Genomic DNA, 22,344 nt, shown 5'->3' with positions numbered 1-22,344 from the left:
ACAATTTCGGTTTTCGTAAATCGCTTAGGGGATTTTCCTTTGAAAAGGCTACGGTCGATTTCCTTCTGTCTGTCCCTATCAGCCTGTGCCCCGTCTTTAACGACCTTGACGTCAACGGGATTTTGAACACCAATATTCCTTCCTTCCTTAATGTGCAATTGAAAAATTATGAGCCCAGTACAAGCAGAACGTCACGTCTGACAGCCGCATGAAAAATTTCAACACGGACATAATCTACGACATAGCTTGCAAATGTCTCGTCTACATGGCTTGTATCCTTTTCATCACCAGCCGGGCATGCACCGTGACAGTTCGAATTGCTTATCGCGGAATAATTTCATTCACATTCCTTTACTTATTTATTTTTACGACGCAGTCACGTGAGCATTTCACGATGCCGTAATTGCTTTCGACCAACCAGTGGTCAATTTCAGACTAACGGCACATGCTGTAAGCTATATCCGCCGTTTTATCAATAGTATACAATAAAATTACGAGAAAGAACAAGTTTACCACCGTCAAACGTTATAGTATTGTTGACAATACAATACAATACAATGGAAACTGCTTACAGCAAGCGCCTTTTGTCTGAAGATTATCACAGGTCAGTCGAAATCGGTTACACCGTTGTGAAATGCTCATGTGATCTTGTTGTAAAAAGTGCATAAAATAAAAGCACATAATTATTTAATCTCCAGGGGCAGTATGTAATTTTTCAAAATTTTATTCATATTAATCACCGATGGAGCTACGCTGTGTGGTATCAACAACATCCGTAACTTATCGCGTAACGGAACTCCATTCCCGTGGAGACACATTTTCAGCATAACTTCATTCAAACGTGTGCTGTGGCGTGGAACCATTAACAGTTGGTAACTGCACCTAATGTTGTTGACAGAGATTCCTTTTGTTTACAAGATAACATTTTCCTTCTCTCTTCAAAACGGCGGAGGCCCCCAGCTCATTCTGCGCCTCAGCTAAAGCCAAGACATCGCCTCTACCGAGCGAGGTGGTGCAGTGGTTAGCACACTGGACTCGCATTCGGGAGGACGACAGTTCAATCACGCGTCCGGCCAAATGGTTCAAATGGCTCTGAGCACTATGGGACTTAACATCTATGGTCATCAGTCCCCTAGAACTTAGAACTACTTAAGCCTAACTAACCTAAGGACATCACACAACACCCAGTCATCACGAGGTAGAGAAAATCCCTGACCCCGCCGGGAATCGAACCCGGGAACCCGGGCTTGGGAAGCGAGAACGCTACCGCACGACCACGAGCTGCGGACCGCGTCCGGCCATCCTGATTTAGGTTTTCCGTGATTTCCCTAAAATCGATCGAGGCAAATGCCGGGATGGTTCCTTTGTAAGGGCACGGTCGACTTCCTTCCTCGTCCTTCCCTAATCCGATGAGACCGATGACCTCGCTATTTGGTCTCTTTCCCCAAAACAATCCAACACAACATCGCGTCCGGGGATCGGTCGCTCCGGTAGAGTTCTTTGGCAAAGACCTTACTCGACTGTAATTTTGTCTGTCGTGTTGGATGACAAGTCGGTAGAGAAAAATCAAACGTAAATATAGTCAAATACTCGCTTTACAAACAATGCTGCCTCGTTAAAGTAGCCGGATGGTGTGACCGAGCGGTTCTAGTAGGCGCTTTACTCTGGAACCGCGTGACCGCTACGGTCGCAGGTTCGAATCCTGCCTCGGGTATGGATGTTTGTGATGTCCTTAGGTTAGTTAGGTTTAAGTAGTTGTAAGTTGTAGGGGACTGATGACCTCAGATGTTACGTCCCATTGTGCTTAGAGCCATTTGAACCATCGTTTAAGTAGATGCTGGAATCCTCTACAGAACTACTCGTTATGTCGTTAAGTTATCAAGAAAGTTGAAAATTGTGTTACAGACACTAGCGGTATAGTTGAAAATTTAAGGGGCTGTAGAATATTAGGAAGTAAATTATTGATGTGGAAAGCCATTGAAATATCTCTCTGCTTTTTATAATTTAATAAAATTGCATACATATATACAATGAGATGAGGTGACAAAACTTATGAGACCTTCCCCCCCCCCCCAAAAAAAAAGAAAGAAAGAAAACATGTCGGACCTCCTTTTTATCCGGCATAGTGCAGCAACTCTATGTGGCATTGTCTCAACAAGTCATTGGAAGTACTCTGCAAAATTATTGAGCCATGCTGCCTCCATAGCCGTCCATAACTGTGAAAGTGCTGCGCATGCAGTTTTTTTTGCACGAAATGACGTCTCGATTATGGCCCACAAATGTTTGATGGGATTCATGTCGGGCGATCTGGGTAGTCAAATCATTCTCTCTAATTGTCCAGAATGTTCATAAAACCGATCGCAAACAATTGTGGCTGGGTAACATGGCGCATTGTCATCCATGAAAAACTCCATCGTTGTTTCGCTGCAAGTGGTCTCCAAGTAGCCGAACATAACCATTTCCAGTCGATTATCCGTTCATCGGACCAGAGGACCCAGTCCATTCCGTGTAAACACAGTCCACATCACTTGCACAGTGCCTTGTTATCAGTTTGGGTCCATGGCTTCGTGGAGCCTGTGCCACACTTGAACCCTGTCATCAGCTTTTACCAACTGAAAACGGGACTCATCTGACGAGACCACGGCTTTCCAATCGCCTTGGGTCCGATCGATATGGTCACGAGTCCAGGAGAGGCGCTGCAGGCGATGTCGCCAAATTTCGCTCTTCGGCCGTTATTTCACACATTGTTTCTTGTCTATTAGCAGTGGCAACTTTGCGCAAACACTGTTGCTCTTGGTCGTTAAGTGAAAGCCGCCGGGCCGGCCGGAGTGGCCGAGCGGTTCTAGTCACTACAGTCTGGAACCGCGCGACCGCTACGGTCGCAGGTTCGAATCCTGCCTCGGGCATGGATGTGTGTAATATCCTTAGGTTAGTTAGGTTTAAGTAGTTCTTGTGGTGTCACCGCCAGACACCACACTTGCTAGGTGGTAGCCTTTTAAATCGGCCGCGGTCCGCTAGTATACGACGGACCCGCGTGTCGCCACTGTCAGTAATTGCAGACCGAGCGCCGCCACACGGCAGGTCTAGAGAGACTTACTAGCACTCGCCCCAGTTGTACAGCCGACGTTGCTAGGAAGGGTTCACTGAGAATTACGCTCTCATTTGCCGAGACGATAGTTAGCATAGCCTTCAGCTAAGTCAATTGCTACGACCTAGCAAGGCGCCATTTCTTCTTTGCTATGTATCTAATGAAGCATGTACAGTAACAAGACCAATGTTCACCAATTATGGATTAAAGTTAAGTATTCCAGAAGCTACGTACTTTTCTTTATAGCATTCATTACGTATCCTGTTTCAGACCTCACGCCACCCTGCGTGAGTTAATAGCGTGCATTTCAGCTTCCTCAAACAACACGGTGTTGGCACTTCTGCCGACACTTCAGTTCTAAGTCCTAGGGGACTGATGACCTCAGAAGTTAAGTCCCATAGTGCTCAGAGCCATTTTTCTTTGAAGCAGTCTGTAGTTTGACTTTGGGATGCTGTTCCCATTCGTCCTGGAACCTCTTGATTATACAGGGTGTTACAAATGGTACGGCCAAACTTTCAGGAAAAATTCCTCACACACAAAGAAAGAAAATATGTTATGTGGACATGTGTCCGAAAACGCTTACTTTCCGTGTTAGAGCTCATTTTATTACTTCTTTTCAAATCACATTAATCATGGAATCGAAACACACAGCAACAGAACGTACCAGCTTGACTTCAAACACTTTGTTACAGGAAATGTTCAAAATGTCCTCCGTTAGCGAGGATACATGCATCCACCCTCCGTCGCATGGAATCCCTGATGCGCTGATGCAGCCCTGGAGAATGGCGTATTGTATCACAGCCGTCCACAATACGAGCACGAAGAGTCTCTACATTTGGTACCGGGGTTGCGTAGACGAAGAGCTTTCCAATGCCCCCATAAATGAAAGTCAAGAGGGTTGAGGTCAGGAGAGCGTGGAGGCCATGGAACTGGTCCGCCTCTACCAATCCATCGGTCACCGAATCTGTTGTTGAGAAGCGTACGAACACTTCGACTGAAATGTGCAGGAGCTCCATCGTGCATGAACCACATGTTTTGCCGTACTTGTAAAGGCACATGTTCTAGCAGCACAGGTAGAGAATCCCGTATGAAATCATGATAACGTGCTCCATTGAGCGTAGGTGGAAGAAACTAAAATGAGCTCAAACATGGAAATTAAGCGTTTTTGGAGACATGTCCACATAACATCTTTTCTTTATTTGTGTGTGGGGAATGTTTCCTGAAAGTTTGGCCATACCTTTTTGTAACACCCTGTATACGAAACAACAATGGAGCATTACTCTTTAACTTACTATTAGCGCTCTTTCTAATTGGATAGAGATTCTGTTGATAGTCGAAGTACAGAGCTAAACGATATAGCAAAGAATGAGAATATTAAACCTGCTGACGGACTGGGTCCGGAGAAAATACAAAGTAAATAAATTAAATAACCAAAGTAACAGTGCGTGAAGGTAGGAAGTAACAAATTACATTAAATTTAGGTGTGAATGTAAATTATTGAAGCGGACACACAACCAGAACCAATGTCAAAAAGAGAGTTATTAGGAAGGAAGGATAGTATTTCGGATAATGTTTGGAGAGGGTTTTGCAGAGAAGTAGAGGTCTACTACATCAGAATATGCCCACAGGATGTTTCCGAATCACTCATCAGACTACATTTAACAGGATTATTGCACAAGTAGTTGGATAATGTTGAGACGTGCTAAATGAAACTTAGTAAGTAGAAACATTGATCTTCTATTACACAAGTGGTACATAACTTTCGTTTCCTATTGTTTCAGGTAAGCCAACACGGACGATCAACGTTTTGCCGTTCTACGCCAACGATTACTGGTTATATTCCTGCACAGAAGTGAAAATATCTCAGGAACATCCATTCATAGTAAGCTGTTATCGGATCAACTCAGTAAATTAGAAAAATGTGCTTCAGAGAGTTCATCATAGTGAAACCAACCATATTCAGTTATGCCAAAAACCATCACAGATTTGAACGATGATACTCTTCGACGCGGGCAATGATGCACGTTGTGTTAAGATCAAAGAAATCACACAACAATGAGCGTAAGGCAATACCAACTGCTGCACACATGACGGTTCAGAAGGCTGGCCAATTGGGATGAACCGATATCCCACAAATATGGCATCATCGGCTTGATTCTTATATGGAATTGTGGTTGCAAAGATCTAAACCTAGAAAATTTCATCTCTTGACTGCGTGCTACAGAGCATTAATTTTTGCCTAACTTTAGTAAACAGTAAAGACGTCCCTATGTCAAGCTGGGTTCCACAGCCAATCCCGTAAGATGGTACTCAAAAAAACAAAAGAATCGATTAGTGACAGCAGTACGATGTAGGTTTTCTGCACTGCTGCCGTCACATTTTTGTATGCGACCAGTGAAAGTGGGTTTTTGTATACTTTGCCCACATTTCACTGTATGCATACGGCATCATTTTCTGTGTTGCGTTGCTCTTTCTTGATTTACGGAAGAGTTACAGGTTTGAAACCAAAAACTGAAAGAGTAAAACAGCAATGCTCAACAGTTGATATTTACGATGTTAAGAATCGTAAAGGTATGACAAAAAGATTTAATTCAACAGATATGAAACATTTTTTTTATGGTACTGCAGGTGTGTGTGTGGTATTAGATGTTTCAGATTTACAGAAATATATGATAAATGAGAGTAGTCATGCTGAGTAGGAGCAAACTTCCTCACTTTTGTAGTCGAAAATGGGAGATATTAAATTTTTCTGTTGTTCTATTCCTTGCATTATCTGTGAAAGCTTTGCTTCAGTACAGCTATGTGAATTACTGCGCTTTCGCTATGTAATCAGTCACGCGTGGTTACTAATAGCCTCATTTTTCTGTAAAAAATACAGCGATCAGTCACTTAGGAATACCAAGGCGATTCATATTGGGAATACTGGCAGTGTTAACAAACTCCTTGTGCCCCTCGAAGGCCCAAGGGATGTCGACCGACCGCCGTGACATCCTCTCCCTTGAGGTGTCGCACAGACGCGGTGTGAGGGGAGGGGGGCTGTGGCTGTGGTCAACACGCCACTGTCCCGCAGACGCGGTTTGAGGGGAGGGGGGCTGTGGCTGTGGTCAACACCCACTGTCCCGCAGACGCGGTGTGAGGGGAGGGGGGCTGTGGCTGTGGTCAACACGCCACTGTCCCGCAGACGCGGTTTGAGGGGAGGGGGGCTGTGGCTGTGGTCAACACGCCACTGTCCCGCAGACGCGGTGTGAGGGGAGGGGGGCTGTGGCTGTGGTCAACACGCCACTGTCCCGCAGACGCGGTTTGAGGGGAGGGGGGCTGTGGCTGTGGTCAACACGCCACTGTCCCGCAGACGCGGTGTGAGGGGAGGGGGGCTGTGGCTGTGGTCAACACGCCACTGTCCCGCAGACGCGGTTTGAGGGGAGGGGGGCTGTGGCTGTGGTCAACACGCCACTGTCCCGACCGTTTTGCGGACTCTCCAGCCGTGGAGCCGCTCGTTCTCATTCTAGTGGCATCACGAGGCCGAGTGCATTCCGTACCAGTCCTCCCACCAAGGAAAAATCCTTGGCAGTACCGGGAATTGAAGCCCGGTGCCCCGCATGGTTGTCATCTAAACTGGCCTCTCAGCTACGAAGTCGGACACTGAGAATGTTTGGTCCGCCTTATATGAACGTCAAGAGCCGAGGTCGAACGCTCGGATGTGGTGGAGCTCGATCACGGAGATTAGCGATTCGAATTGTCGCGATAAAAGGAATTTAACCGTAACAGTTCATTGTCAGATGGAGGCGACGTAGCGGTGCTCGGTTCCTGATGATCTGGTGTTTTCTGGTGGTAAGTGGTCTGACGGACTAAAGGCGTAAGAAGCTAGTGGTGATCAGTCCATTGACTGGGTGCATGAGGCTCGGCAGTTTTTTCTGCGTTTTTCCAGCTGCACTGGGCTTCACTGTCCGTTAATCTTTGGTCCAATATCGGGAGAAACAACACGGTGAAAGCTAACCACAGTCGTATATACGCTTCAGCTGCGCATCGGCTGCATTATCTATAGAATGGAAATGGCAGTGTTAGAGCACATGCACTACGACATTAGTAATAAACCAATCTTTGATCCGTGTTACCCTATTAGTTGGCGATTTACCTTAGAGTTGTAGTTGTTGTTGTGGTCATCAGTCCTAAGATTGGTTTGATGCAGCTCTCGATGCTACTCTACCCTGTGCAAGCTTCTTCATCTCCCAGTACCTACTGCAGCCTACATCCTTCTGAATCTGCTTAGTGTATTCATCTCTTGGTCTCCCTCTACGACTTTTACCCTCCACGCTGCCCTCCAGTATTAAATTGGTCATCTCTTGATGCCTCAGAACATGTCCTACCAACCGATCCCTTCTTCTAGTCAAGTTGTGCCACAAATTTCTCTTCTCTCCTACTGTATTCAATAGCTCCTCATTAGTTATGTGATGTACCCATCTAATTTTCAGCATTCTTCTGTAGCACCACATTTCGAAAGCTTCTATTCTCTTCTTGTCTAAACTATTTATCGTCCACGTTTCACTTCCATACATGGCTACAATCCATACAAATACTTTCAGAAACGACTTCCTGACACTTAAATCTATACTCGATGTTAACAAATTTCTCTTCTTCAGAAACGCTTTCCTTGCCATTGCCAGTCTACATTTTATATCCTCTCTACTTCGACCATCATCAGTTATTTTGCTCCCCAAACAGCAAAACTCCTCTACTACTTTAAGCGTCTCATTTCCTAATCTAATTCCCCTCATCATCACCCGACTTAATTCGACTACATTCCATTATCCTCGTTTTGCTTTTGTTGATGCTCATCTTATACCCTCCTTTCAAGACACTACCTTAGAGTAAGCGCCCAAAAGAAACAAAGATAACCTCTAGCACAAATAAAAAAAAAATTACTTAAGAAATGTCTAATAATTGATGGGAGTCTAGTGACTGTAGCATCACATCTAATAGTGAATGACTTGTGGAGAAGACCGGTGGGCAGTTTTTAAAGAGACTACACAATGCACTGTCTAGCCCAAGACCTGGTGTCTGACAACTGCACCACAAGGAAGCGCTCACACAGCGCTGCTTCTGTTGGTGCAGTTAAGAGGAGAATGTAATCGAAGAACGTGGACCGCAAGCACAGGAAAAGTGGTCAGCATACCGCCGAGCCTGCAACGCCACTTCCGCCAGCAATTACAATTGAAGGTAATGACATGAAATGATCGTATGGCATTATTGGCCGGGTGACCCCCGTCTGAGGTAATCCGACCGCCTTGTGCAAGTCTGACCAACGTTTACATTCCATGTCATCGTGCAACACCGGGTCACAGATGGCAGGTGGCAGCACTAGCGGTGGAGAGTATGTAAAACTTGTCGGGAGAGGGGTGGGTGTAGAGGGGGGGGGGGGAGATAGTTCACATGTAATGCGGAAACGGAGCGATTTATCTGACGTCCAAAAGGGCATGATCATTGGCTTTGAGGTCAAGGGTGAAAGCATACCTGAAACCTCTATGCATGTAAACTGATCGCGTGCAACTGTGGCTGAGTATACCTACACGGAAAAAATGGCCAGAAAACAACCCGAGGACCCTGCGATCTAGAGGTCGCCACACTAACCACTAGACCACGAGCTGCGGACCTTGCAAGTCATAGTGTACCTACTTACATTACCTGTCTCAAAGTGCATGAAGAAGTTTTCATGAAAAAAATCCCAGCACGACAACTAGCGCAGAGACGCGGAACGTACATAAGCCAGTGTGCGAGAAAAATCAGGCAATTGAGAATACTGGAAAGTCATCTCACGAATATACTCTGTAATTTCTTGTGTCTGTTTTACACTAAAACCATTAACATCTGGAAGCTACAAAATGAATGAGTGGTGAATCTGTGAGAAATGTACCGTCGAGGACAGTGGTGTGTTTTTTGTGGACCAGGACAGAAAGATTGCGTGCAGTCATACCTACTGGGAGACAGTATTAGCGAACATCTTACAGCTCGCGCTGGGCAAATTACCACCAGAGATTAATGTTATTCTTACACACTGTTCAGCCAGAGCATTGTGACCTTAGACTTACTATCGATATAATCCCCTTGGGGCGATAGCAGCGTCATGTGACAAGGAATGACTGCTAGTCAGCCACACGCACGTTCATGTGTTGTCAGTGAACGTGCTGTCCGCGTGTAGAATGGGAAAAGGCGCGCGATCATCTCAGTCTGACGGAGAGCAGATTGCGATGGCCCGGAGGATCGGGACGAGAGTTACGGAAACTGCACGACTTATCGTGTGTTCGAATAGTTCTGTGGTTAGTTTCTTCAACACGTGGTGACCCAAAGTGAAACCACGTCCAGATGTTAGGGGTTGTGAGGCCATCCCTCATTACAGATGTGGGCAGTCTGGTAAAACAGGACAGGCGGCGAACTGTGGCGGAACTAACTTCAGACTTTAATGATGGGCAGAGTACAGGTGTGTCCGAACACACAGTGTACCGAACATTCCTAACGATGGGCCTCCGCAACCGATGACCCATGCATGTGCCAAAATTAACACCACGACATGGGTAACTACGACAGAAATGGTCGCATGACCATCGGCGGCGTTGGCGCAGTGGCAGAGCGTTGTTTAGTCTGATTAATCTCGATACCTTCTCTATCACGCCGATGGGAGGGCGCGAAACCATCGTCTTCCAGGGAAAGAGCTGCTTAACACCTGTACTGACAAGTCTGTGGCGGCTCCATTATGCTCTGGGCAACATTCACGTGGTTATCCACGGGTCCAATGGAGCTCATGCAAGGCACCATGACGGCCAAGGAGTATCGTACACTGGCCGCAGACCACACACACACTGCTTCATGACGATCATGTTTCCCGACGGCAGTGGCATTTTTCAAAAAGATAATGCGCCATGTCAGAAGGCCATGAATGTGATTTAGCTGGTAAGGAACACAGTGGCGAGATCTAATTGATGTACTGGCTCCTCAGTTCGCCAGATCTGGATCCGATGGAACACATCTGGGATGTGATCGAACATGGCGTCAGAGCCCATCGCTCCCCTCCTCAGAATTTACGGGAATTAGGTGACTTGAGTGTGCAGATATGGTTCCAACTTCCTCCAGCGACCTACCAAGGCCTTATTGCTTCCACGCCACGACGCGTTGCCGCTGTTATCCGTGCCAAAGGTGGGCATAAAGGCTGTTACGTAGATAGTCATAATGTTCTGACTGATCAGTGTACATCTGTCTGTGGTCTACTTCTTGAAACAATATTTCCATGAAGTCATTTACAAATTGGTGTTGACTTGAGCCGGTCGGTGTGGCCGAGCGGTTCTAGGCGCTTCAGTCTGGAACCGCGCGACCACTACGGTCGCAGGTTCGAATCCTGCCTCGGGCATTGAACTGTGTGATGTCCTCAGGTTAGTTAGGTTTAAGTACTTCTAAGTTCTAGGGGACTGATGACCTCAGATGTTAAGTCCCATAGTGCTCAGAGCCATTTATTTGAACCACTTTTTTTGTTGACTTGACTAATGCACACATTATTACAGCGTGCGACGGACTGCTCGTTAAACCACTGCGCTTGGGCCGTACATTTCCACTGTCAGACCTTCAGCCTTCGTTAATAATCTGGGGCTCAACCTCGGTAGAAAGCTAACTTGTTCGACCTAAATAAACAAAGCACTCAAAGCGTGAAAGTGCCATAAATACAATGTACATTCACCGCATTTATCACCATCAGTCTACTAGCTTTCGTAACTTAAGTACAGCTGGGTGTCCATTAAGGCAGTGAAGCTGCATTTGGTAGGAGAGGGGTTCAAATCAGGTTGCGTCAAAAACTGATTTAAGTTTTACGTGGTTTCTCTTAATTACTTGAAGTGAATGATGGGATGGGTTCTTGAAAGATCAGTGCTGATTTGCTTCCGTTGTTGGCTAATCCGAGCTAGTGCTCCACCTGTAGCGAGGTCGCCGACGACGGAACGATGGACTCAAATGCGTCACCGCTTTCCTTTGCAGTGTGGCGCCTCTTTAGTAAGATGACGGCAGAAGATTTCAGGAATGACCATCTTCGGCGCCGTACATTGTGATTTTAATTTACTGTAAAACTTTTTCCAGTGTGTGACCGTGCCGTCATGGTATATAGACCAAGCGTCCGATCACTGTTGCGAACTGATTTTCATTTATCATCACAGTTTACGAACATAATCGAGCTATGGGGTGTAGACCATCTCAAGCGTTCAATTACTTTTAGATTTTGTGAGTTTGGTTCTCGAGAAAATCAAATTTGCGTCACATTATTCTTACCATTATCGTGTACGGACCCCGTTCACGCATCATTTGGAATGGCTAGGACCGTTATCCTCCCGAAAGATGTCATCCCCATAAACAAAAAGATAGTCTATATTATAATTTGCATTCCGTGCCCAAGACCATATCACAGTGACGCAATGTTATGGCTAGAACCGGTCTGAGATATGTCGTGCGGAAATGCTTCTGTTTCTCTTCCTCCACACCATACAACCGTTATTGGCGGCCTGTGCTTTGGACATCATGCTAGATGGAAGCACAGTCTAATGTTTCTGGCAGCGCAGTTGCTAACGGTTCACTTCTTATGCAAATGATCGGTATAGTGAAATTTTATACCCCGATATGAGGTACAGTATTTGTAATCCTTTTTACGGGGCGAATTTGAAGTCTGTATGATTCAAGGCTACGAACTTAGTTCAGCGAGGCAGATTCACGAAGACATTTTTTTTACGCAGTGTTGTGTTACGGGTGTACGTTTAGTCCTTTCTTTATACCAGTGTAAGTCGTATACTATCGTCGACGAGAAGTTAAGCACTAGTAACTCCCTCAGTCCTCTTAGTCTATTACTAAGATTTGCAGAATGAACCTACCATTTTTACTGTATTATTTCTATTGTAGCATTTCATATCCTATGAGATATAAGGCTTTTTCCTTCTTTATAATACAGGAAGCCAGATTGCTTAAGTAAACGTTAATATTTAAAATAATTTATTCCTGTGGCAATATAGATTCGCTCTTGCTTTGTAAAAATTTTAGCAAGCTCTGTGTGTGATTCCCGAAGACCGATAGTAATAACTCAAACGCAGAAAGAAAAATAAGAACAAGTTCTAAGACTTCAGAGCATAGATTTTCATTTATATATGTGCGAAACGAAACTGTCATACTGCAAACAAATTACATAAAATTTAGCAAAGTTTCAAATGGTTCTAAGCACTGTGGGACTTAACATCTGAGGCCATCACTCGCCTATACTTAGGACTACTTAAACCTAACTAACCTAAGGACATCACACACATCCATGCCCGAGACAGGATTCGAACCTGCGACCGTAGCAGCAGCGCGGTTCCGGACTGAAGCGCCTAGAAGCGCACGGTCACAAGGGCCGGCTAGCAAAGGCACAGCTCATATTTTAAAGTACGGGATATGTCTATAACCCGATATAAACTGGATGTATGTTCCATTGGAGATGAATTTCCGAGTGCTGTATCTTGCTGTCCAAGACTTCGACGTCGTATTTGTTTTTCTGGATCTTCCCTACAAAATATTGTGAAGTCGTTTAGCTTTTTCTGTCCTCCAAGCCCCTAAATTCCTTTCACTTTTTCGAGCAGACTTAAGTGGTTGTGCTTACGAGTACAACTTATACGTTAATTTATCGCAAAAACTTTTGAGTGCGGAAAGTGCAACTGGTTAACTGATTCTTCTATTACTCAGATTAACAAGCCATGTCGATCTCGGTGCCTTTGCGGTGCATTTGCATTCTTTACATCCTAACAGCGCTTTGTACTTTTTTAAAATTAGAAGTAGTATCCACAGCAGACCAAATTGACAGTTTAATGTATAGTTGTCAGACACGGGGTAAGTGTCCTTCCGACGAAGAATCTGAGTTCATGGTCAATGTTTCGCGGAACACAGTTATTGGGTTCGTGCTGAAATTTTGAGCTGTTATAAATTTGAGATACCCGCGCTACCAAAATAAATCAGTAATACATTTTCCGTTATTATCCCACGGCAGTCTCAGTGTTTGGGTATTGCACCAGATAGGAAGAGTATGGTGAGGTGGGTGTGGAATCTCGTCTCGCGCAGCTCTTGTGCACTGGCGTTGCAGCAGGACTTGAGGCAGTATTGTCGGTACTTTCGTGGAGTTTTATGGTCGCAAAGCGTCATTGTTGTCGGCGATAAATCTCGGAATTTATGGTTACGTTCCTGGGAAGCAATCCTTTGTACATGTCGCCTCCTTTATGACACAAGACCGTAACATCTAAAAACTATTGTTTGAGCTTCGTCAATTCTTTCTTTTCTTGAGATGTACCACTTTTCGTCTCCGACGAAAACTCCAAACGAATACATGCGATGGATGTTATTCACGAGGTAGCAGATAACACGCAAGTACATGCAAGCTGCTGATCCCGTCTTCATTATTTATACATTTAACACGTGCTACACTTAACTAGGATGTTAATCGCGCGGGAAGAATGACATTTAAAATGCCTGTGTTAGGAAGATTTGCTTTTTAAATGTCTGTGTTCGCTCTGTAATTAATCTATCTCGTCCTTCTGACCCCAAGGGGAACGACCACAGAAGGTTGTAATACATGCCTACATTTATTTAAAGCTGCTTCTTGAAACTTTACAAGTAGTCTTTTTAGTGATGGTTTGCATCTCTCTTCAAGTGTCTGCCAGTTCAGTCTTTTCAGCATGTCCGCGCCATTCTCTCGTGGATTAAACAAACCTGTGACCAGTCATGCGTGCTGCCCATCTCCGTGTACGTTCAATATCCCCCGTCAGTCCTATTTGGTACTTGTGCCACACATTTGATTAGTTTTTTGGGTGGGTCGCACGAGTGTTGCGTAGGCAACCTCCTTCGTAGACCCACTGAATTTTTACCAGCATTATACCAATAATCGACGTCTGCTATTTGCTTTACCCACGACTAAGCCTATGTGATCGTTCCATTACCCAGGTATTTACGTGTGTTCACCGATTCCAAATTGATATTGTAGGTATAGGATACTACGTTTTTTTCGTTTCGTGAACTGCAAAATTTTACTTCTCTGAACACTAAAAGCACCACTTTGTGAAATCGCCTCAAGGTTGGTTTGAATACTTGTGTGACTCTTTTCTGACAGTACTTCATTATAGATAGCTGCATCACGGCTTTCGGAAGACTTTCAGCAAAGCCCAGTGGGCCACAAACTACTGAGTCGCTGACTTCATTTTCCCCGAAGACAACCGACATTCTTCTAATCGCCTTTGTGATTTCTGTCTCAATTAACTTAATATACACCGACAATGGTAATTTCTTCCTCTCTTGAAACTGTTTCTCCAATGCGAATCTGCAAAAATTTGCTGTTATTTGTAAGCACCTGATTACAACTAACGAATGACAACACACAATGACTACTACTTTGTTAAAACACGCAAACAACTTCCGTGATACCACAATACTAGAATGACGTCTGCGATCTCTGCACCTGGTGTCTAATTACACTACTGGCCAGTAAAATTGCTACACTACGAAGATGACGTACTACAGACGCGAAATTTAACCGACAGGAAGATGATGCTGTGGTACGCAAATGATTAGCTTTTCAGAGCATTCACACAAGGTTGGCGCCGGTGGCGTCACCTACAAGGTGCTGACATGAGGAAAGTTTCTAACCGATTTCTCATACACAAACAGCAGTTGACCGGCGTTGCCTTGTGAAACGTTGTTGTGATGCCTCGTGTAAGGAGGAGAAATGCGTACCATCACGTTTCCGACTTCGATAAAGGTCAGATTGTAGCCTATCGCGATTGCGGTTTATCGTATCGCGACACTGCTGCTCGCGTTGATCGAGATCCAATGACTGTTAGCAGAATATGGAATCGGTGGGTTCAGGAGGGTAATACGGAACGCCGTGCTGGATCCCAACGGCCTCGTATCACTAGCAGTCGAGATGACAGGCATCGTATCCGTATGGCTGTAACGGATCGTGCAGCCACGTCTCGATCCCTGAGTCAACACATAGGGACGTTTGCAAGACAACAACCATCTGCACGAACAGTTCGACGACGTTTGCAGCAGCATGGACTATCAGCTCGGAGACCATGGCTGCGGCTACCCTTGACGCTGCATCACAGACAGGAGCGCTTGCGATGGAGTACTCAACGACGAACCTGGGTGCACGAATGGGAAAATGTCATTTTTTCGGATGAATCCAGGTTCTGTTTGCAGCATCATGATGGTCGCATCCGTGTTTGGCGACAACGCGGTGAACGCACATTGGAAGCGTGTATTCGTCATCGCCATACTGGCGTATCACCCGGCGTGAAGGTATGGGGTGCCATTGGTTACACGCCTCGGTCACCTCCTGTTCGCATTGACGGCACTTTGAACAGTGGACGTTACATTTCAGATGTGTTACGAACCGTGGCCCTACCCTTCGTTCAATCCCTGCGAAACCCTACATTTCAGCAGGATAATGCACGATCGCATGTTGCAGGATCTGTACGGGTCTTTCTGGATACCGAAAATTTTCGACTGCTGCCCTGGTCAGCACATTCTCCAAATCTCTCGCCAACTGAAAACATCTGGTCAATGGTGGCTGAGCAACTGGCTCGTCACAATAAGCCAGTCACTACTCTTGATGAACTGTGGTATCGTGTTGAAGCTGCATGGGCAGCTGTACCTGTACACGCCTTCCGAGCACTGTTTGACTCAATGCCCAGGCGTATCAAGGCTGTTATTACGGCCAGAGGTGGTTGTTCTGGGTACTGATTTCTCAGGATCTATGCACCCTAATAGTGTGAAAATGTAATCACATGCCTGTTCTAGTATAATATATTTGTTCAATGAATACCCGTTTATCATCTCCATTTCTTCGTGGTGTAGCAATTTTAATGGCCAGTAGTGTAATATTTAAGAACCTGTAATACTGTAATATGCTATACAAAGAGGGAAACAAGCATAAAGTCTACCTCTAGCGGGCGGGATACAGGACTGTTTGCAAGGCGTTTACAGTTGACTGTACTTACACAAAGAAAGCTAATTAGAACAAACGTTCGCAGTGTAGTGAAAGAAGGCGAGTCACATGAATAATGTTTAGTGTGGCCCCTTTTTACCTGTGGGATATCTAATTCACGGACAGGCTAAAGAATAACGAAGAAAGCTGGAGGAAATTACAGGAAATATTATGTTACCACTCGACGAGATCTTGTCTTACAAGAGAGCCTAGAACGAAGTTGGTCTAGATATCATGCGAAGGATTCGTGAGACATACGTGGCACAAACTTTGACAAGGGTCGGTGGTTTGTTCATGTCTAGACAATCTCTGCGTCTGTGAATATACCTAAACTGAGTGTAATCGATATAATGTGCACTGACGGACAAAATGTGTGCTGTTAACGTGCTCTGTTATACGGAATGTCTGCCAGCATGAGCCGGCCGCGGTGACCGAGCGGATCTAGGCGCTCAGTCTGGAGCCGCGCGACTGCTACGGTCGCAGGTTCGAATCCTACCTCGGGCATGGATGTATGTGATGTCCTTAGGTTAGTTAGGTTTCAGTAGTTCTAAGTTCTAGGGGGCTGATGACCACAGATGTTAAGTCCCATAGTGCTCAGAGCCATTTGAACCATCTTCTGCCAGCACGTATCGTCCAACCTGTGCTAACTTCAAAGCGTACGTTCTTTTAGTTGGTTACGATACAAACTGACAGTGTTATAACACTTGAGTATTGTACGTAAGACTGACTGCAATTTTTGAGTACACATTCAACATCAGTTTGAGCAGACCATCGACAGACGCCGACGAACAAGTTTAACACGTTGGCTGCCATACAATACTTGGGTTACCGACCCTAAGGGCCATTTCGCTTTTTTCATTTTTTTTTACACTAAAGAAACTTAATGTATAAATAAGCTGAAAATATCTGTTTACTACCTTAAATAGCGGTTTTTGTGAGAGTTACGTATGACTCATGCGGCGCCAGAGTAATTATGCCAGCCAGGGGAGTCATTTACTATGTGGCTATTAATTTTAGGTTGGTACTCCTCTCGCAGAAGTTATGAAGGTGAACAAAGGCGTGTGCAAAAGATTTAGTTGAAGTCATGGACATAATTGATGAAGTTACTTCGTCATTATTTAGTTCTAACTCAGATGACAATTTACCAGCGGAGTCTGCAAGTGAAAGAAATTAATGAAGACGATCTTCCACCATTGGTGAAGGCAGGAAGAAAAGTTTTATATCGACATCAGTTAATGAGGCAGGCTACGCAGGTGTAAAAACCAGCCAACAGTGCACCTCCAGCCCTGTTAGTGCAATAACTGACACAGATGGTTGATACTGCAATGAAATACGTGTAACACCAGGAATATCCGAAGATGAAAACCCTACAAAAAATGTTAATGAGATTGGATGGGGCCGGGGCTTTCAGTTGTGGGAAAAGACATGGAACATTATACTTTATTCACACCAATTTTGGTGTAAAAATTTTTGTTACGCTAAATCTCCAAGACCAGACATCCTACCATTGCTTCAGATATTTTGTACTAACGATATTTTAGAGTATGTGACGCAACAATCTAACTTACACGCCAAACAAGTCCTAGAAAATCATTCAGTCAGTGTCAATTCGCGACTGAGAAAATGGACTCATGTCACCAAAATTGAAATTGGACCATATTTAGTAGTTCTGTATGCCACTGAATGTGAAGTCAAAGTTTCCAAATTATTGGTCAAAAAATTTCCTTCATCAAAACCCAATGTCACGAAATCATTTTCAATTGCTGTTACGTGGGTAGCATTTTCCAGATGACAATAAGTGCCCTCGAGGAGAGAGTTTGTTACAACTTCAACCATTTATTGATAAATTACTGAAAGATTTCAAAGTGCAGTGGAGCCAGGCAAATCTGTTGTACAGGCGAATCTGAGGAAGGACGAACAAACAGCAAAAGAAAGTAGCATAGATGTAGCAGTGACATGGAAAGATAAGCGGGATGTGTTATGTTAAGTACTGTTCATGGGCAGGAGAACAAGATATCCAAATCAAAAGATGCATAAAGAAAAAAAAAACAGCAATGATAATTGACTATAATCAGCCAAAGTCGTTCATAGATCTCTCTGACCAGTCAGCGTCTACTCCGCTTGTCTAAGGCAGGTTGCGAAATACCGATACATCAACAATAAGAACATCTCAGTGACTGGATTCAAAGTGAAGACGACTTTGAAACTGCGCACAGAAAATGCAGATGAGCTTGAGACATCTCTCATTAAAGCCATCGCATTGCCTTCAAATGGCTCTGAGCACTATGGGACTTAACTTCTGAGGTCATCAGTCCCCTAGAACTTAGAACTACTTAAACCTAACCAACCTAAGGACATCACACACATCCATGCCCGAGGCGGGATTCGAACCTGCGACCGCAGCGGTCGCGCGGTTCCAGACTGAAGCGCCTAGAACCGCTCGGCATTGCCTTCAAATTTCGCACTTGTGAACATGGGAGCAGGCATACGCAGGTGTATAGTATGCTGTGTAAACAAGAGCCAGCTATCAAGAAATGCAAACGAACTGCACGGAAATGTATGAATTGTGACTCATTTTTTGTGCAGAATGTATTTTCGTAAACCAAAGTGCATATAAGTGCTAGAGGTACAAAAGGGCCACTACACAAATATTATCAATTTAATTGTGGTCACAATTCCGGTTAGAGAATGTAAATAAAAACTTTGTGTAACTTATATTCTACAGTGGAAGTTGTATGTAAAAATAAATAAATAATAAAAAAGTAGAAGATGACTGAGTCCGTGAATTGTATATAACTCACGATTACAGGTGCCTATAACTTTTCTTCAGTTCTTGAAAATCGTAGGCCATGAACTTGATTTGTGAGTTACCACGGAATTTTAAACGACAATATGCCCTTGACTTGTATTTACTTCATGAGGCAGTCCGTCCGTAAAGCACTTGGTCGTTATATTTAATGTACCGCAACGTTCGGCGTCAGAGGCGCAATGTTTGGGGAGCACCTACCTGTGTGTGTGGCGTGTGACTGCCACGCCTGGGTGGTCTCAAGCTGGTTTCCACCTCTGCGCTGTCACCCGTTTTTGAAGTTACGTGTATACATTTTGTCTAAGTGAGAGATTAAGCTAGCTGACGCTCTGGTACGTACAGTTTTCATTTTCTAATCCCGTTTTAGTACTGCTGACTGTAATGACACTTCTTGGTATACCCTTCAGGGCCTACAGTTTTTAATTTTGGGTTTTATCTCTTTTAACTATCTGACGTATGCTACTGTCACGCAGATTTTCAACCACAACAAAGTCACAGATCCTGAAGCTGAAAAATCTCCTTTTCTCGTCCCACACAGTTTACGTGAATTTGCATTGGGAACGAGAGACTGATGACTCTTTAAAGTCATAACAATCTTCTTCATATCTGGACCCAAAAGTAAAAAATTACCATCCTAATTTTCACAAATCTAGACTGAAACGGAGAAGTTAAATTTTACGCAGAAAAACGGACCGTTTCCCTGTGGGTCTTCCATTCTTACTCAGTAAAAACATTCCGTGATTTTCGGGAGTAATACAACAGCTTCACTTGGTAGGAATATTATGTTTAAAAATAGCATCCGAATGGGGGGGGGGGGAGGGAGGGAGAGAGAGAGAGAGAGAGAGAGAGAGAGAGAGAGATATGAAATTCTACATCGATCGGTCAATGACGAGAGAAGGAGATTAGTTAACCATTGTAAAATTTGAGATTGCATTAGTGTATAAAACTGGACAGTTTGTTTTAAATTTGGTATGTATCCGACCGTCGGGGAACTAATGAAGGTAATGGACTAACGCATAACATATAAATTATGACTTCAAATGGTTCAAATGGCTCTGAGCACTATGGGACTTATCATCTGAGGTCATCAGTCCCCTAGAACTTAGAACTACTTAAACCTAACTAACCTAAGGACATCACACACAGCCATGCCCAAGGCAGGATTCGAACCTGCGACCGTAGCGGTCCCAGACTGAAGCGCCTAGAACCGCTCGGCCACTCCGGCCGGCAATCATGACTTCCTCAGAATAAATTTTGGAGTACTAAATTTGCCGTGGTTTAGTAGCAGCACAAGATTTTCCCCTATTTAGTGCTACAGTGTTAACGAGCCATTTCGATATTTGCTTCCAGTGACTTAGGACAGGAATTTCGAAACTCTTCCTGCAACGGAACACTTTGAGAATCCTAGTACTTTGATGGAAGAATTTGTTTATTTTGAAGGTTAACAGATTTTTAAAAAATGAGAAAAATTGTTTTTCTGTGATTACCTCAATTGTAAATCATAACTAGTAACAAAGAAACCATAATAAAATTTTGATCCAAAAGTATTATCGTCAGAATGTCGAAAAAATACTGTTTCATTAGCAGTTTTTGATGGAGGACTTATTCACTTCTTGCGGAACACAGTCTGGGAAAGCCTGGTTTAGGAACACAACGGAAAAGGTCGATCAGAATGATTGTACGGAGCCATGCTACCCTTGAATACGCGTCCTGTGCAAGTGTTTCCGTGTTTCGATGGTAAAAGGCCACACTACGGATCCAAAGATCTTGAGTTTTATCTGCGGTCAGTTCTGGGATTTTTATCTCACTCTTCTTTCACGTCAGGCAATGTAAGTTAATGTGAAAAATGACGAATTGCACCGTCGTTCGGTGTCCACGGTGAACTGTTAAGTCGTCTGATAACTAACTGGTGGGTAAGGTCTGAGGAAGGCGTCCGGATATAAACTGCATTATGGCCGTTCCAAGCGAAGTACTGAGGTGTTAAAAAGAACTTTGAGGTGGATGAGAGCTATAACTCTCTCTCTCTCTCTCTCTCTCTCTCTCAACCAATGCGCTGTCTCGATCACTCCCTTAAAAAGGAAAGGGAAAAAATGGTATACGCAAAGACCACTTTCACCATTTAGTTACAGTCCACAACACATCACTGTCCCAATGTCTTTGTTGGGCGTCGGAAAAAGAGTAGTGTGAAACACTGGACGGCAGAGTAGTGGCCGCACGCGCTGTCAGTACAAGCTCACCAGCTCGACGGCGATCATGACGATCCTGACGGACTGCAGGTGTCTGGTGGTGGTGGCGGGCCGCATCTCTACAGCAGCGACGCCAGTGGAGGGGAGCGATGCGTAGACGGCGCGTCCCGGCGGGCGACTGGCTGTTGAGGCGCAGCCGCGGCCAGAGCCGGCGGCGGCGGCGGGCGGCGCGCGCATCGCTGCGAGGTGTTCCGCGAACTGGGTCAGCGCTCGCCGGCTCCTCCCGTCTGCGAGGCCGCGGGCCGCCCCGCGCCAGCGCAGATTTTCCCGCGGATTGGTGTGCACACGGCGGGCGCTGAGTCACCTTGACCCGGCCCGCGCGCGCGCTCACGCAACGTCCGCGAAGAGCGACACCCGCGCACGTATGCCGTCTGCCTGTCGGAAGCAAATGCGAACCATGCGGCTCAGAGCGCTAAAGCAGCCGTACCCTACCACTACTACTCAGTCTTAAGACTGTAGAGCGACGTCTCGTCAACGCTGCCGGCGTGTTCAAACTTGTGCTGATTTACACTGAAGCGCCAAAGAAACTGGTATAGGCAAGCATATTCAAACAGAGAGAGACATGTAAACAGGTAGAATACGGCGTTGCGGCCGGCAACGCCTATATAAGGCAATAACTGTCTGGCGCAGTTGCTAGATCGGTTAGTGCTGCTACAGTGACAGGTTATCAAGATTTAAGGGGGGGAAACCACATTAGGAGGCTGTTAGACACTGATTTTTCGGATATGTTTTGGATCGGAAAAATTAATTAGAATTTAATCAAATTTTGACAGCATTTCATTCATATATCGAACAGCTTTTGCGAATTTTTTTGAATAATTTTAGCCAAAAATAACAAAGTTACGCTTTGATGTCTGCTGAAGTTTGTCAGTATAGTTCTCCAATTATGTGCCGTGTAGCCATTCCGATTTTCATCTGAAATCAGAAAGGTTTTGATTTTACATTAATAACTTAGTTTCTAATAATATCAACCTCAATGCAGGTGCTGGCTTTAGAACAATATACTTCGATTTCACGATTTTTTTGTCTAATTTTAGCATTCCGTCTTCAGGCCACGTGTGGTCTACCGGTACCATCCGACCGCCGTGTCATCTTCAGTGGAGGATGCGAATAGGACGGGCGTGGGGTCAGCACACCGCTCTCCCGGTCGTTACGATGGTATTCTTGACCGAAGCCGCTA

General features: G+C 44.8%; 1 protein-coding gene across 1 annotated transcript in view; it reads right to left on the bottom strand.

The window, feature by feature from the left end:
• Positions 1 to 21,363, bottom strand: part of LOC126235240 (uncharacterized) — a 55,575-nt gene extending 34,212 nt beyond the window's left edge. Inside the window, exon 1 of the mRNA XM_049943971.1 lies at positions 21,156 to 21,363. Coding sequence (XP_049799928.1) covers positions 21,156 to 21,341 — 186 coding nt within the window. The 5' untranslated portion in view covers positions 21,342 to 21,363. The remainder of the gene's footprint in view (positions 1 to 21,155) is intronic.
• Between the last annotated feature and the right edge of the window lie 981 nt (positions 21,364 to 22,344).

The sequence above is a fragment of the Schistocerca nitens genome, chromosome 2, assembly GCF_023898315.1.
Source record: "Schistocerca nitens isolate TAMUIC-IGC-003100 chromosome 2, iqSchNite1.1, whole genome shotgun sequence".
NCBI lineage: Eukaryota > Metazoa > Arthropoda > Insecta > Orthoptera > Acrididae > Schistocerca > Schistocerca nitens.
The sequence above is the reverse complement of the archived record's forward strand: the minus strand, read 5'-3'. Positions and strand labels throughout refer to the sequence as shown.